Below are 15,122 nucleotides of genomic sequence, written 5' to 3' on the forward strand. Positions count from 1 at the left end.
ACCGGTTAGGATAATGCTGCACTCTTTAGGTCCTACGGAGCTGCAACGTTAACTAGCAGTTGGAATGAGCGCAGACGAAGTAGTTTAGGGGGTGCTGTAGTGTCTCACGTCTGTAACGTTACTGGTCTCGTTATGTATTAATGTTACCTCTAAGCAACATTAGACCACTGAGTTGGTTGAAACATTTTTAAGTCATTTACATAGTTGTGTTATTATTAGCTGGAGTCTTCGGGCAGTAACGTTAAGTCCAACTGAGTGGTTTTATGCGACTGCTGGATCATGAATATCACGTATCAGGAGTGCTCTGATATCTTTTCACTGTCGAGCCGGTAGCTCCCGTGTAACGTTATCCTACCGGTCATTTGGCAAGGCTGAGAAATTATCAAGTTATGTGACAAATTACCTTTTATAATGTCTACTGTACGGGTTTGCTGTATAGCTCCCTGGTGGTCTAGTGGTTAGGATTCGGCGCTCTCACCGCCGCGGCCCGGGTTCGATTCCCGGTCAGGGAACGACGTTTTGCGATATTTTCGGGTGAACTAAAACCTTTAGACTGTCGTAGCACACGGTGGGAATCGATGGCTCTGTCTGATCGTTAAAAGCATCACACTACAGTCGATCCGTGGTAGGAAAATGAGGCCTACCACATTCATAAAGGTCATATAACTCGGGATACAGGAAGAGTGTATAAAGTAAGCTCAGCCACCCACACGCTAAGAGAAACACTGTGCAGAGTACAGGAGAGTCGCATCGTACAACCGAGACTGCAATCTGAACAGCAGGTTAGTCACTTTACTCTTGTGTAATAGATGGAATCAAAGCATATGATTGGGGTTGGGGGGATGGGGTTGTCGGGGGCATGCCCTCAGGGTTCAGAGACTGAGCTGTCCCCAAATAATGTTTTATCAAGTAGGTCTTGTTTTTTAATACTGCGTTCCCAGTGTTTATCTGAGTAACGCCTAGCCAGGGTTTCATGATGTCCAGTTTTGAGCTTCGTTGTTGGTTCTGACGATCAAACGGTAAAACGTCCAAGTCTCAGTCTAAAGGCATTTAATTAGCTGAAGTAGATGAAGTGGTATTCTCACTCTGTACGTGCGATTCTCTCTCTCACCCCCTTAACACATACGCTTATCTGTGCTAGATCCGAGATACGCGTGCGTGTAAACGGTGATGAAGTAAAGGAAGCCTAATATCACAAAAGGAAGTCTGATATCAGATTTTTTGTGCATCCAATGCGCAATGTCAGAAAAAAATCAGAAAATCAGTAGGGTATACTTCTCAGTTCTTGGTTAACCAACTCAGCATCTTAGCAGACTTGAATACACAATCAGGTAAGCACATTTTCCAAACGTACAGTGGATTACACAGCTTCAACTGTTTAATGCGTTTTTCGTATATAGGTCCAAGATAGATCCGTTATTATTTTCATCCTGAAACTTGCATCTATCTTTTATGGTTCACCGGGAAAAAGGTCTTGGTTAAGAAGTATATTGCTTTAATAAATATAACAATATTGATGTGCATGTAATGATACTCACATTTCTCGACCTGAGGTTGATGAACAGTATTATATAAAAAAATATTATTAATATAAAGTGTCACTCACCACACTGTTACTGATCAGTGTGTGAATTGTGAATAATTCGGGTGACAGGTAGATTGATAGTTCAGCATGACTTGAAATGAAACCTGTACCACTGAAACTAATGATGAAATTAACTGGGTAAAGTAGTGCAACTTCAAGAGGGCACAACAGAAAGCTTCTCTGTTTATAGGAAAATTAAAATGAAGCTTGTAACGCTTCATGTTGTAAATTGAACAACTGAAATCCCACTTTAAATTTGTGAAAAATTTAAGAGCTGTTTCATTTGCTATTTTTCACTTCAATGTTTTTCAGTAGCCCTTTGTCTTTGTTGTTGGATGAAATGTAGGTGTTATTTACAATTCAAATGTGGGTGTCTCTTGTCAGCTGTATATGCAAATGATGGCATTCCGGATTGTTTCTGGGGTATGAATAAAATTAATTTACAACTGATCCTGGCTTATAGGAGCAATCATACATTGATCTGCAAAACTGTAATACCTGCCAGGTTCTAAATGATTACATATTTATAGGTGTATGTGCAGAAATCAGGATGTATATTATGATGTAGTTTAGGACGTACATAATTTCTGTCCTTCATATTTTAGAATTGTTCACGTGAAGTCAAATGGAGGAATTTCAGGTGACAATTCGAACTTCACCTGGGCCTCTCGCGGGAACGTATAACACCCTTTGGGTCTCACTGATCGGTTCTCAATGTGAATGTCCACCAGTGAGAGTAGTTCCAGATGGACAATGCCTCCTGCCTGGTTCAGTAAGTCCTTCATTTTGTTTTTTAAAATGCACACTTTCTCACTGACATTGGATCAATCTAACACAAAAGAAAGCCAAGTCTTGGTTTTCCTCAATGACATAAAATTCAAGAGTTTTATTGTCATGTGCACAGCAGAAACAGGCAGTTATAATGTACAATGAAATTCTACCTTTGCTGTTCCTCCATTCACCAAATATAATCTTAATATAATCTTACAATAAGAAAATAGAAAAAAAATAGAAAATATAAGAATAACACCAAAAACAATAGTAAAAAAGTACAGTTATATGTGCAAAGTTGAAAGAAAATTAAAGGTACATGTGCGTATGTGCAAGTATGTAGAGCAGCGGCTCATAAAGTGCATGTTGCAAGTAATAGATGTAAACAGTAGTGTTCCGACAGCAGCAGTACAGTGTATGTAAGTTGCAGTTATTGAGTGCAAGGTCGGATGTGAAGCACAGTACAGATGTGAAGCACTTGCTGGTAGTTACGAAACTATTCCCTGCTATTTATGAACTCGTTGCTAGGCACAATAATTACTTCAATTGTTAGTCAAAATAAGAAGCACCAAACTGGCTAAAGGGGAATTCTACTGATTTTGTCTACTGAGTGTCTGTAAGATTAAATCATTAAGATGCAAACAAAGACATTCAGAGTTGGTAAACTGAGCCTTTCTGGAGAAATTTGCTGATTCAGAATTGTTCACAGTGGTGGTTATAGGGACTGAAACGTTTAATACTTTGAAAAGCTCCCATTGAGAGTTGTTGCTTGAAATAGCTATGAATACATTGTCTGATGTGAGTTGTTGTTTTACGATGGTTTTGAAATAATGTTTTGGAGTATAATAATGTATTTTTTAAAGCTCATTCATGGCAGAGAGGCACATGCAAGACATTGTAAGGCAAAATAATACCCAAAGAAAAATGTTATATTCATCACTATTTTATTATTATTCCACTATACATTAAAAAAAAACAACTTCAGAAGACGTAGTTTTCATGGTCATTTTGGATTATAAGTAAGATGACTATATTTGCGTTGTAGGCATTGTGAACCCTGGTTCTTATCACCAAAATCAGACTCAGTAAGTTTTGCTGTAGTGCTCCATCTCATTTCAAACACTTACCTCTCAGAATGAATTTGTTTATATCTTAATAGTTGATTTTTGGGGAATTCCTCTTTAAGACGTTGTTTTTTTTAGTCACTGATAATTTTTTATTTTGGAGGGCATAAACTGGTTTTTTGCACTGGGACCAATAAGATCCTAGTTACACTGCTGATGTATATGCTTGGTTTAATCATCTTTCTTCTCTTTGATACAGACCTGCACTGTTGTGGTCAAGCCTGAAAAGGAGGTTGGCACAGTGGTTCTGGTGCGGTTGCGTCTTGAGACTCGGCCTGGCTTTCCCAATTTGAACTGGCACTGTCTGGACGTGCAGCTGAAACCGAGAGCTGATGCTGCAGAGGTGGAGCACTTCCCCTGCAACAAGTGGATCAAGACTGCAGATGGTGATGTTGAGCTTCGCAGCAATAGAGGCAAGCTGTGTGTTACTTCCATGCCTGAGTTTTCCACTGTTCATCATAATTGTGCATGATTCACAATGAAAACTCTAAGGAATTACTAAAGAACACCCAACATGAACATATGACACATGACTTTTGACAATGCTAGAATGTTGTAGTGCCTAGAGAAGTCACTGATATCTAAATATGGAAATAAAAAGGAAGCAGAGGGTAACAATAAACAAATTAAACAAGGAAGTTGGATCTGAAGCCCTGAAATAGTGGCTCTTTTTTGCCTTTTAAAACATTATCTCTGTTTTTTGTCTGCTTCTTTAATTACTATTAGTGTGCCTGCCAAAGGGGGAAACTCTGCAGATACTGAGAGAGCACAGAGCCAGGGAGCTGCAGACAAAACAACAACTCATCAAGTATGACATCAGGCCACTTTCACACTCAAACCACAGCTCTTCAAACCATTCTTACACACAAGAAGTTCAGCATGTTTGTTTTTTTACTGTAGATGGAGCACGTTTGCTGAAGGTAGCATTCGTTGTATAGATATGACCAGCTCACAATCCCTTGGCCCCAATTTGAGCTACACTCGACAAAGGTAGACTTACATCAGACACATATGACTAGACATATTTCTCCAAGAAGGTCTGTGCAGTGGACATCAGTGATATTGCTAAAGTTCTTGTGTCTGTCTCCCAGCCCGGGTACCAACTTGAATTATCTTAGAGGGTTTACGGACAGGGCAGAACCTTGGAGCAGTCTGGAAGAGCTGGGGATCCTGTTCATCCACAATGGAAAAGATAATGCAGTTGCTAGTACGCCAGACAGTGACGGTTTTGTCTGCTTTACTCATAACCCCAATGCAAATAATATGACACCATCATACCTCTAGAATTACAGCTACTCTCTGTTTATTCTTTCTCTCTTTTTCTCAGGGTATGTTCAGGCTCATTGGAGAGATGACGCCTTCTTTGGTTATCAGTGTCTTAATGGATGCAATCCTCTACAGATCAGACAGATCCACAGCCTTCCCACGAACCTACCGGTTACATCTGAGATGCTGAGGGATTTCCTGCCTGTGGGTTCATCTCTGGAGCAGGAGTTGGAAGTATGTGTTTGTAGCTCAGTTTTTCTGATATACAACTCCTGTTTTTCCATGCACATTTTAGGCATTATCACTTCATCTGTGGTCAACTCATTTGCCTGGAGGTTTTTACATGGTACTCTCAAACAAGTCAGTGACACTGACTTGCATAAAACTCCAGCAATGTTGCTGTTCCTGAGAATGATTCACTACTCAAACATAATCTTGTCCAGTCTCGTAGTCAGAAACTGACCAATGATGACAACTTTCTGACTACAAGACTGCTGATGACAATACGAATCATTTTACCAAATTGGTTCAGCGCCTGAGTTTAAAACACATTTCAGACTTTTAACAGACTAAACCGGGTTTGAGTGATTTTATACCTTAATTATGTCTAAGTTTATTAAAAGAAATAATTAACCATTCCATTTTGTCGCTACCACAACTCTACCACAACATTACCAAATGTTTCACAGACACATCTTTGAACAGTTGTATACACATAAAATCAGAATATTTTTCATTACATCACAAGAACTGTCACTACTGTGACAGTTTTTAAGGTTATGCACCGATTTTCAGACTTTGGGCTGCATTTACTTAAAACAGTGGGATCTGATTGCTCACCATGTGCTCAAAATGGACAGCAATGTAGTCTCACTTTATCAAATAAAATGAATGGGTATGGCTAAAATAAGGCTCTACATATAGAATAAAACTCTCTGTGTTTTAGAGGCAGCATTTAACTAAACTAATGAAAAATTCAGTCATTCAGTTGAAAGTACCCTATAAATTATGATTTTTATATATACTTGGCTTATATACATACTTACTTACTTACATACACTTATTACTTATCACTTATTATTATAATAGATTTTATCACAATCCTTGTAAATATCTATGGTCTGAATACATTTTTTTTGTTATTGTTTTTACTGTTGTACCACAGTTTGAACTAATTTGGTAAAATAGTCCATATTACAGGGTCACCGATAAGGCCTCAAGGGCACAGCCTCAAAGAATAAGCATTATACAAAGATTAACACTTCAAATTGCCATTCCAGTCATATTTCAATGGACTGGGTATCTGCAATAGTCAAACCCTGTTCCTTTATATAGATGCCTATATAGTCATTGCCATAAGCAAACCTTGTTCCACAAAAAACAAAACTTTAGAGGAGAAGGAAAAACCCTCTTAATATTCAATGTAAGGTAATGTAACAAGATTTTATTCTAAGTAATTTTTGAGTATTTCTATTGGTCTGTTTATCATGAAGTTTTGACACAGTGTAAAGGGAAGCTGGTATTTTTAATTTATGCAAAAATAACATAAAAAATAAGGTTTTTTGTACCACTATGCACACATCATAGGTGAATTTTCTACAGTATTTTAATGTAACTGATATCCAGAAGTGTCAGATCTGTTAATGAAATTGAATCATACTAAATAATAAACACTTCATTAAATGATCATTTGAAGAAAGAGAGCAAAAAAAAAAACACAATCATATCAGTTCAGAGTGTCACATTAAGCACTTCTTGACATGAAGAGATTTTATAGCAGTGTTTCAAAGTAAGTCTTAGAGGGTTGGATGTAAAAATCCTGATCTTTGGCTTGCGGTAGAGGAGGAACCAGTGAGGTGTGTGAAGCTCATAAAGTAGCCAGTGAATGAAAGTACATAGAGGGGTTCCTAAAAAATAGTGAGTGCACATGAACATGCATATCTTATTGAACATAGAATACAAATTACATATTTAAAACATTCAGATGTGTGTTAATTTGGCACATTGAAGTTAATATGTAATTGCAAATGTCAGTGTAATATTTCTATGTGATATATTTGCATAATAGAGAGGAGCTATATTTCTCCTGGACTATGAGATACTTGATCAGTTGCCTGCTAATGTTATCAATGGCAAACAGACGTACCTGGCTGCTCCTCTGTGCCTCCTGCACTACAACCAACATGGACAGCTGAAGCCCATTGCTATCCAGGTGTGTATATTGTAACCAATCCTTTAATAAGATTATTTATAGACATATTACAATTAAGGCATGTATCAATACTTACAATTCTGAAGTGGGAGAAAATTTAATCCCAAACAATGTGATGCACTTTCAAATGAATCATTGTGCAGCACATCTTTTAATTGGCTGTTATTGAGTGTTAGGCAATGTATCAATAAAGTCAGATAATGTAAGAATTAATAGTCTGATGTTCTTGAGTAAATCAGCCTCCTGCTGCTTTGATGCTAGCTCCAGAGGACTGCTGGTCCACAGAACCCTCTGTTCCTGCCTTCGGACCCTGAACCTGACTGGCTTTTAGCAAAGATGTGGGTTCGTAACTCAGATTTCCAAGTTCACCAGCTGCTCTCTCATTTCCTGCGTACGCACATGATAGGAGAAGTGTGCTGCGTGGCTACTCTCAGAAGGTTGCCGGAAATACACCCTCTGCACCAGGTATGTAGGAAGAAACACCCAGCGCAATGCTGTTACTAAAGGATGCCATCTGCAAAGATTATTTTAACTATCTAAGTTGTTGAACTATTAAGAAATTTACCCTGTGATTGGTTGCAACTGAAAATAGACAGAATATTTTATATTAATGATGTGGGTAATAATGATTTGATTTGTTTGTGGTTGTAATATGTGTTTGGATCTTTCTTTACACTCCTGTTTTTAAGCTTCTGATGCCTCATTTAAAGACCTGTCTCCAGATCAATATCCAGGCTCGAACCGCTCTTCTAGCCCCTAATGGTGTATTTGACAAGGTTGATATCTTTATATTCCATTACTCTGCTGATTTAAATCTGTGGGAGTGCATGTGTCAGTTTTGAGGGTAGTAAAAATATTTTAAGATGACAATAAAAGAACATTTTAATATTATGTAGACTTGTGATTTTTGTTGTGGGGAAAAAAGGCCAGAAGATTTCTTTACAAAAGTGTTTGTTGAAGTATGATTAAGTTTGGTGTTTTGTTCATTTTAGGTAGTAGATCATTCAAAAATAACCCTAATAAGGTATTTTCACAAGATAATTACATATGTGTGAAAGGTAGAATAAGACAAGTGTCTATTTAAGCAAATGTATTAGCAGTTGTAGACTGTTGGACTTCTAACCAGAACTGCTTATTTGTTTACCAGTGAACTCAATTTATCTTCTGTACATTAGGCCATAGGCTGTGGCCTGAAGGCTGCACCCCTTTTGCTTGCTCGGGGGACACACCAACTACGCTACACTTCAATGTGTGTCCCGGATGACCTGAAAGAGAGAGGACTGGACAAACTGGCCAACTGTTACTATGCACAAGATGCTCTTAGGGTGTGGAATGCCCTTCACAGGTGCTTTAAGAGATTTAGCAACATGATAGTTAAATCCCACCTTCACTAATGTGGCACTGATATCAGTTCAAATTTGTCTTTGATGCATGTTCTTGGCAGGTTTGTGGTGAGCTGGGTGAACCTCTATTACTGTAGTGACCAGGATATCCAACAGGACTGTGAGCTACAGAGTTGGATCCAAGAGATCTTCACTGAGGGGTTGCTTAGCTTCACTCACACAGGTGAAACATTAAATCTGAAACAAAATTATGAATCGGTGTACTATCACTGTTATAACAGAGCCTTGTATCTCTGAAACGGTAACCTTATCAGTGATGGATAAAATGTTCTTAATTTTAATGTACATTCATGTAGTGAGATTAATGTGGAATAATAATAAAATGTAATGTTAGACCATTTCTACTGGTCCATTCACCATGAAAACAATGTGTAGTGCAATTAGAGTTTTTTAAAAGGAGTTAAAAAATTTAACTGGAAAAAATGGTTACAAGACTTTGATGTGATGATGACAATATACAATTACAATATGCCGTAATCACCAGTCTATATATCTGACTGAATATCTATAAATCATCCAACTAATCATTTCCTCCAGGTTTTCCACAATCATTTCAGACCACCGCAGAACTGAGCAAGTTTGTCACCATGGTGATCTTCTCCTGCTCGGCACTGCATGCAGCTGTCAACTTTTCACAGGTGTGTTCTTATTGTTATAGTGAATGTACAGAGATGGCTTCTGAATATAAAATGGCCAGTGTTTATCAGGCTGCAAAAACAGTGTTACATTGAGGTGATTTACTGGCTGCATTTTCTATGGTAATTTAGTGTATATTTACAGTACTAATACTGTATTATAAAATGACCATACTCTAAATACAGTACATTACTGTATTTGTGCTATTTATTTGTAAAACCCCTGTATTTATAAAGTGCAGTATTATGCACCCACAGCTGTCTGAGGACCTTCAGTTTTGGTATCTTATATAGTACAACCAGAAAATTTATTGTCAAAGATGACATATCTATATATCTAGTTTCTGGTAGCAAAACACAAACATTCATGCAAACTGTTGCATCAGCAGTGAATATCAATTTACCACAGGTACATGCAGTTATACCGGATGTTAAAACTGCAAGATGTTGGTAACCCAATGCCTTTTGATTATCACATTACAGCATCAGCTAGTTAACTGAACCACAAAACATCATTATAGTTAAAATACCAAAACAAGTAAAAGAAAAGATGAAAGCTAATGAACAAAAACTAACAAAACTGCAAGGAATGCTGGGAAGCTCCACATCATCACTACAATATTCAGAGACAGTCTGCTCAAGACTGCACAAGGAAGCATTTTTGCTATCACTGATGTATGTTACATTGCTTGATGAATATTACCTTGTTTTAACAGCCAGGTCAAGCTCATAACCTAACCTGGGTTTACACTTGTAACCTCTGATTGTTGAAACAAAATTAATTCACAAACACTAGGATAAAAATGCCATCCGTTTCTGAATTGTAATGTATTTAAAATAATTTTTTGGCAAAAAAATTACATGATTTTCCATTCACTGTCCACTGACCTGAAAAGTTTGCTACTTTAGTTTAGAACTGAAGAGTGTTAGGCTATCTTTGTTAACAAATACTGAAGATAATTAATCACCCAAAACATAAAAGCCCAAAGCTTCTCTCAACCTGCTCAAACCACATCCTGGATGGAAAAAAGATGGTTCTTAAAGGGCTCTTTAGTAAATAAAAAGGTTGTATATAAATCCATGATCACTCAAAGAACCCTCTGCATGCTTACAGGGTCCTTTCTTCAGATTGATGGAGAATGTTTTTGGAAAGGGTTGTACGTAGCACCAAAAAGGGTTCTTCTATTGTTAAAAGATTGACATTGTAATGATAGAAGAACCTTTTTTTGGCTATATAGAACCATATCCAAGACATTCTTCATCAATATGAAGAATCATTTCACCATGTAAAGGACCTTTCAAGCATGCCAACTGTTCTTTCAGTGTGCCTGGTTCTATATTGTCTTTACTAAAGAAGTTTTGAAGAATTATCTTTAAAAGTGTACACTCCAAAAATAGATGCATTAAAAAACAAAACATTAAGTCTCTTACTAGACACATCAGTGTGTTTTGTTGGAGACAGTTTGAGTTACTTTAGTCACAAAATATGTTGAAATATTTCTGTACCTAGTTACAGATGGCACATTTTGCGTAACTTTTAACATAGAACGTGTCAAATCACAATATGTGTTAAAACGGGTAACAAAAGTGTGTTGTTATTTAACACATCACTTTTTAGAGCGTGTATGTAGCATGAGAGTGAGCACAACAAAGACAGAGAAAAAGCAGATAACGTTTACCACTGATTCATTTCTTTGAAGTGTCATCCATAAAAATTCACTTGCCGCAGCTGTAGATTTCAGAACATTCTGTTGAAGTTCTTCTTTGTAATCATCAGGTGAAATATGATCATCATATATACAGATTTTACACTGTAACTTTAATGAACATCTCTCAAAATAACTCTTGCTAGTTAGTTTGCCACAGCGTTCATGTGTTGGCATCAAAAGGAAATCATTGGTGACGTACCAGGACGATCTGTAAATTTCTGTGTTCTGTTTTTGCAAAGTGGAACATATTTGTTTGGGTGACTATTGAGTATTGTGTTAGCACCGTTAGCCTAGCAGGTGTGAAATTTGGACACCAAACACATCTTGGCTGATTGACTACATTTCTAAGTGGAAAACTGTGTAAATCAGATTATTCCCTAAATTATTCATGTAATATATCATTACTGTACAATGCCTCTGTTTATGATTCACTATGAAAAATTCAGGTGGACTTCAACCTGTGGATACCAAACTGCCCGGCCGTGATGTCACGCCCCCCTCCTGAGGTCAAAGGGTCAGTGACCGAGGAAGAGCTTCTGTCTTTTCTCCCGGATATTAACTCAACCTGCAGCGTGCTCACTATACTGTTACTTCTGTCACAGCCTGCTGCTGACTATGTGAGTGAATATTTGTAAGATGCTTAATATTACGTTAATCTCATCATTACCATTATGTATTACACCAGATGGTCTATGATGCACGTATACATAATGGTAATGATGAGATAAATTTACTGGTAAAATATATCTAAAGGATACGCAGTGTCCTGACCCTGGTGAGAAGCTGATTTTACACTGATCTAGCTCTATAAATTGCTTTTATTTCAAGCTTGGGTTTATACTGGTATAGTGTTGATAATATCCATATTGTTGCTCCTTCTCTTCTAGGTGCTCTTGTGCCATTATCGTGAGCAGTACTTCAGGAGCGGTGATGTTTGCAAGCTTGTAGAGACAGTACAGAAAGAGCTGAGAGCCATTGCTGAGGACATCACCAAGAGGAACAGCAAAATGGAGCTTCCGTACCCCTATCTCTCCCCCAATAACATTGAAAACAGTGTGGCTATTTGAAAGCATTACTTTATGTGCTTTAATTTTTTAATAATACGCTTATAATACAATATGCTCTTTTTATCCAATTTCTCTCAAGATCTCTCAAAATATGAATACAAAATACAAGTTTAAATACAAGGTAAATGTTATATGAATGAGTAGTTTCCCGGCTACAGTTCTGTGATCCTATACATATGTAACTCTGATGTAATGATGCATAAAAAATAAAATTTCATGCACTCTTTTCATATAATTCAAGATCATTTCAAGGTTAAATGCAAGATAGTCCACTGGATATTTTTTCTTGAAACATAAGTGGATAACGGCGGAATGAAAACGTGAAATAAGCATCACAAAACTCCACATGCTCTAGCCTCAGTTACACAGGCCTAATGTTTTCTCTGTTTGAATGCTACAAAAGTGTCTAACTCACATTACTGTAGATGAGATAACAGAATTTATTTTACAATATTAAGTGTTCAAAAAAGTTCTTCAAGTGTTGCCATAAAAGAATCATTTTTGTAAACAAGGTGAGTGAGCATGAAGAACCTTTTAAGATTTAAAGAACCTTCACATAATGTTAAGGGCCTTTACCTATTTAGGGTTCACATTATGTAGAACTTCACACTCGTATATTTTGTTTAGAAAAATAGGTCCTTACAGAACCACACATTTATAGGTTCTTCAGAGAACCAACATGGCTCTTCTATGGCATTATGCAATGTATAGTGGATTACTATAGTTCAAATAATATGAAAACTAGCTTCTTAGCCCAGTTGGCCAGGCAGCGTTAGCGGCTGCTGTCAGTACAGGGCATGGCCCTTAACTAGCTGACCAATCTGTGCTGGACAGAGTAGCTAATTAGCACTTGGTGGGTTGTCAAATGTTTCACACTGTGGCTGGCTGTTCATTCCTTTAACATATGGGTGGATTTGCAAGAATACAATTAGGATTACTGCGTTACTCCGGCGTTTCAGCTGGATGCAGGTGGGTGTTCCGAGGGAGTTCCTGTGAAATCCAACTGATATGTGTTCTTGCTAAGTCGATATTCACGTAATATATATATTTTTATATATATAATAAGAAAGTCAACATAGTATGCATCATTATTGAACTAATTAATATTTTCCAAAATGTTATCAAGGTTACGTTCGGGAAGAAGAGGATTTAGGTTGATGGTTATCACATCAGTAACTTCAGTTTATTATCAGCCAACCATTTTCCCGCGCAAATTTGAGATTGGGGGGGGGGGGGGGGGGGGGGGGGTGTTTGAAAAGTGGAACTGTTTGTACCATGAGCCTCAGACATGAATCACACAAACACCATTGGGTTTCTCCCAACAAATTGGGTGGATTTTGGTTGGACTTGGTGAGCGGGTGAACAAAATTTGACATTATTTTGGTTTGTTTAAAACTGTGAAATTAACAAACATCCCGTCAGTAATCAAAACTGACGGACACGTTCTAGTCACTCCTGTTGAGAGAGAGACATTTTCACCGCCACCAGCAGTTAACATGAAAGTAATGGGTGTAAGTTAATGCTGTGTTGGAGTGGTGTCAGAACCTGGGAAATAACATTTTCTCTACCTGTAAATTGCGTTTAAACAGCCGACAGACTTGTATTTACAACTCGTAAACACGGGATTCTATATCTTTCTATCTGTCTATCTATCTTTTTAGTATATAATATAATAGTTGACTCTTTATATATACACACACACACACAAACACACATTTGTTGTTGTGAACAAAGTACACAATGGTGAACAAAGTACACAAATTATGTACTTGAGTTAAAGTAGAGATACCCAAGGTAAAATATTACTCCAGTAAAAGCAGAAGTCCTTACTCTAGACCTCAACTTGAGTAAAAGTACAAAAGTATTTGCCTTCAAATGTACTTAAGTATCAAAAGTAAAAGTACTAAAAGATTAATTATGGCTCTAATATCCTGTTATCATTTTTGTAACAAGACTCGCTTCATGAACAAATTTCAGGTGAAAATACTCCAGCGTCTCTCTTGGTAAACCAGTCTTTTAATAGAACGTCATTAATTAGTGACGCTGACATCTATTAAAATGATCATAAGCACAAAACACTAAAGGTAAACAGTTTCCATCAGGGAGAACTGAGTGGCTCTGAAATCACTTTTACAAATAAGCAAAGTTTCAGTTTAAGATTACTTTGTAAATTAATTACAAGTTGAATAAAAACTGGCTTTAAACTTTTTTGACATGTTTTGACATGTTACATTTTTATGCACAAAAACCAAAAAGAATGACAGAATTCTCAAAATGTAGTGGAGTAAAAAGTCAGATATTTGACTTTGAAATGTAGTGGAGTGAAAGGAAAAAGTCACCCAAAATGGAAATCCTTAAGTACTGATACATGAAAAACTACTTAAGTACAGTAACAAATTACATTTACCTAGTTACCGTCCACCACTGACTATGCCTTTATGGACTTTGATTTGTGAACTGGGGCACAGTCATGCTGGAACACAAAAGGGCCTTTGCCAAACTGTTCCCACAATTTTGGAAGGATGCAGTTATCCAGAATATCTTTTTCGGCTTAAGCAGTAAGATTTCCATTCACTGGAACTAAGGGGCCTAGGCTAACCCCAGAAAAGCAGCCTCACAGCATTAGTCCTTCTCCACCAAACTTTACACTTCACATAATGCAATCAAGTAGGTAACGTTTTCCTGGCATTTGCCAAACCCAGACTTGTCCATCAGACTGTCAAAGAGGGAAACACAGTTTGCCACTCCACAGAATATGTTTCCACAGCTCCAGTGGTGGTGTGCTTGGCATTGTGCATTTTGATCTTAGCCTGGTGTGTAGCTGTACGACCATGGAAACCCTTTTCATGAAGCTACTAACATGCTGATCTTTTGCTGATGTTGCTTACAGAGGCAATTTCCCACTCTTTAGTGAGTGATTCAACAGTTTATAGGCACTGTCCGCTTCAGCACTCTGTGGCCCCACTCTGTGAGTTTGTGTAATCTCCCGCTTTGTGGCTAAGCTGTTGTTGCTCTTAGGTGCCTCCATTTCACAATAATAACACTTACAGTTGATTGGGGCAGATCTAGCAGGACAGAAATTTCACAAACTGACTTGTGGCAGATGTGGCATCCTATGATCCATTCAACTGCTAGAGTTTGTCTATCAATACTGCAAGGCTACGTGCTTACTTTTAACTGAAACAACAATTAAATTACAAGGGGTGTCCCATATATCCATAAATGTCCATAAAGTATTTTGTTCTGAGAGCAGTGTGTTATGTATGAACCTAGAGATGTCCTACCATCACTTACCACCAGGGGGACAGAGCGCCACTAGGGTATAGGGATTCTAAATGTAATCATAGCTA

General features: G+C 37.5%; 1 protein-coding gene and 1 non-coding gene across 3 annotated transcripts; both read left to right on the plus strand.

Moving 5' to 3' along the window:
* Positions 1-440: 440 nt before the first annotated feature.
* On the plus strand, positions 441-512 carry trnae-cuc. The gene has a single exon. It is a non-coding gene; the product is annotated as a tRNA-Glu (tRNA).
* zgc:152891 (uncharacterized protein LOC767741 homolog) lies at positions 464-11,964 on the plus strand. Of its 2 annotated transcripts, none has more exons than XM_017698630.2 (15): positions 464-782; positions 2,191-2,357; positions 3,680-3,893; positions 4,207-4,288; positions 4,381-4,470; positions 4,572-4,687; positions 4,808-4,980; positions 6,815-6,958; positions 7,220-7,423; positions 7,648-7,734; positions 8,134-8,303; positions 8,403-8,524; positions 8,899-8,999; positions 11,152-11,322; positions 11,593-11,964. In XM_017698630.2, exons 2-15 carry the CDS (start codon positions 2,211-2,213, stop codon positions 11,770-11,772), a joined length of 2,001 nt encoding a protein of 666 aa, XP_017554119.1. In that variant the 5' UTR covers positions 464-782; positions 2,191-2,210; the 3' UTR covers positions 11,773-11,964. The 2 variants fall into 2 exon arrangements, with proteins under 2 accessions (XP_017554119.1, XP_017554121.1); XM_017698632.2 differs by having other exon boundaries at positions 6,887-6,958.
* Positions 11,965-15,122: the final 3,158 nt, after the last annotated feature.

This window comes from Pygocentrus nattereri, chromosome 16, assembly GCF_015220715.1.
Source record: "Pygocentrus nattereri isolate fPygNat1 chromosome 16, fPygNat1.pri, whole genome shotgun sequence".
Lineage (NCBI taxonomy): Eukaryota > Metazoa > Chordata > Actinopteri > Characiformes > Serrasalmidae > Pygocentrus > Pygocentrus nattereri.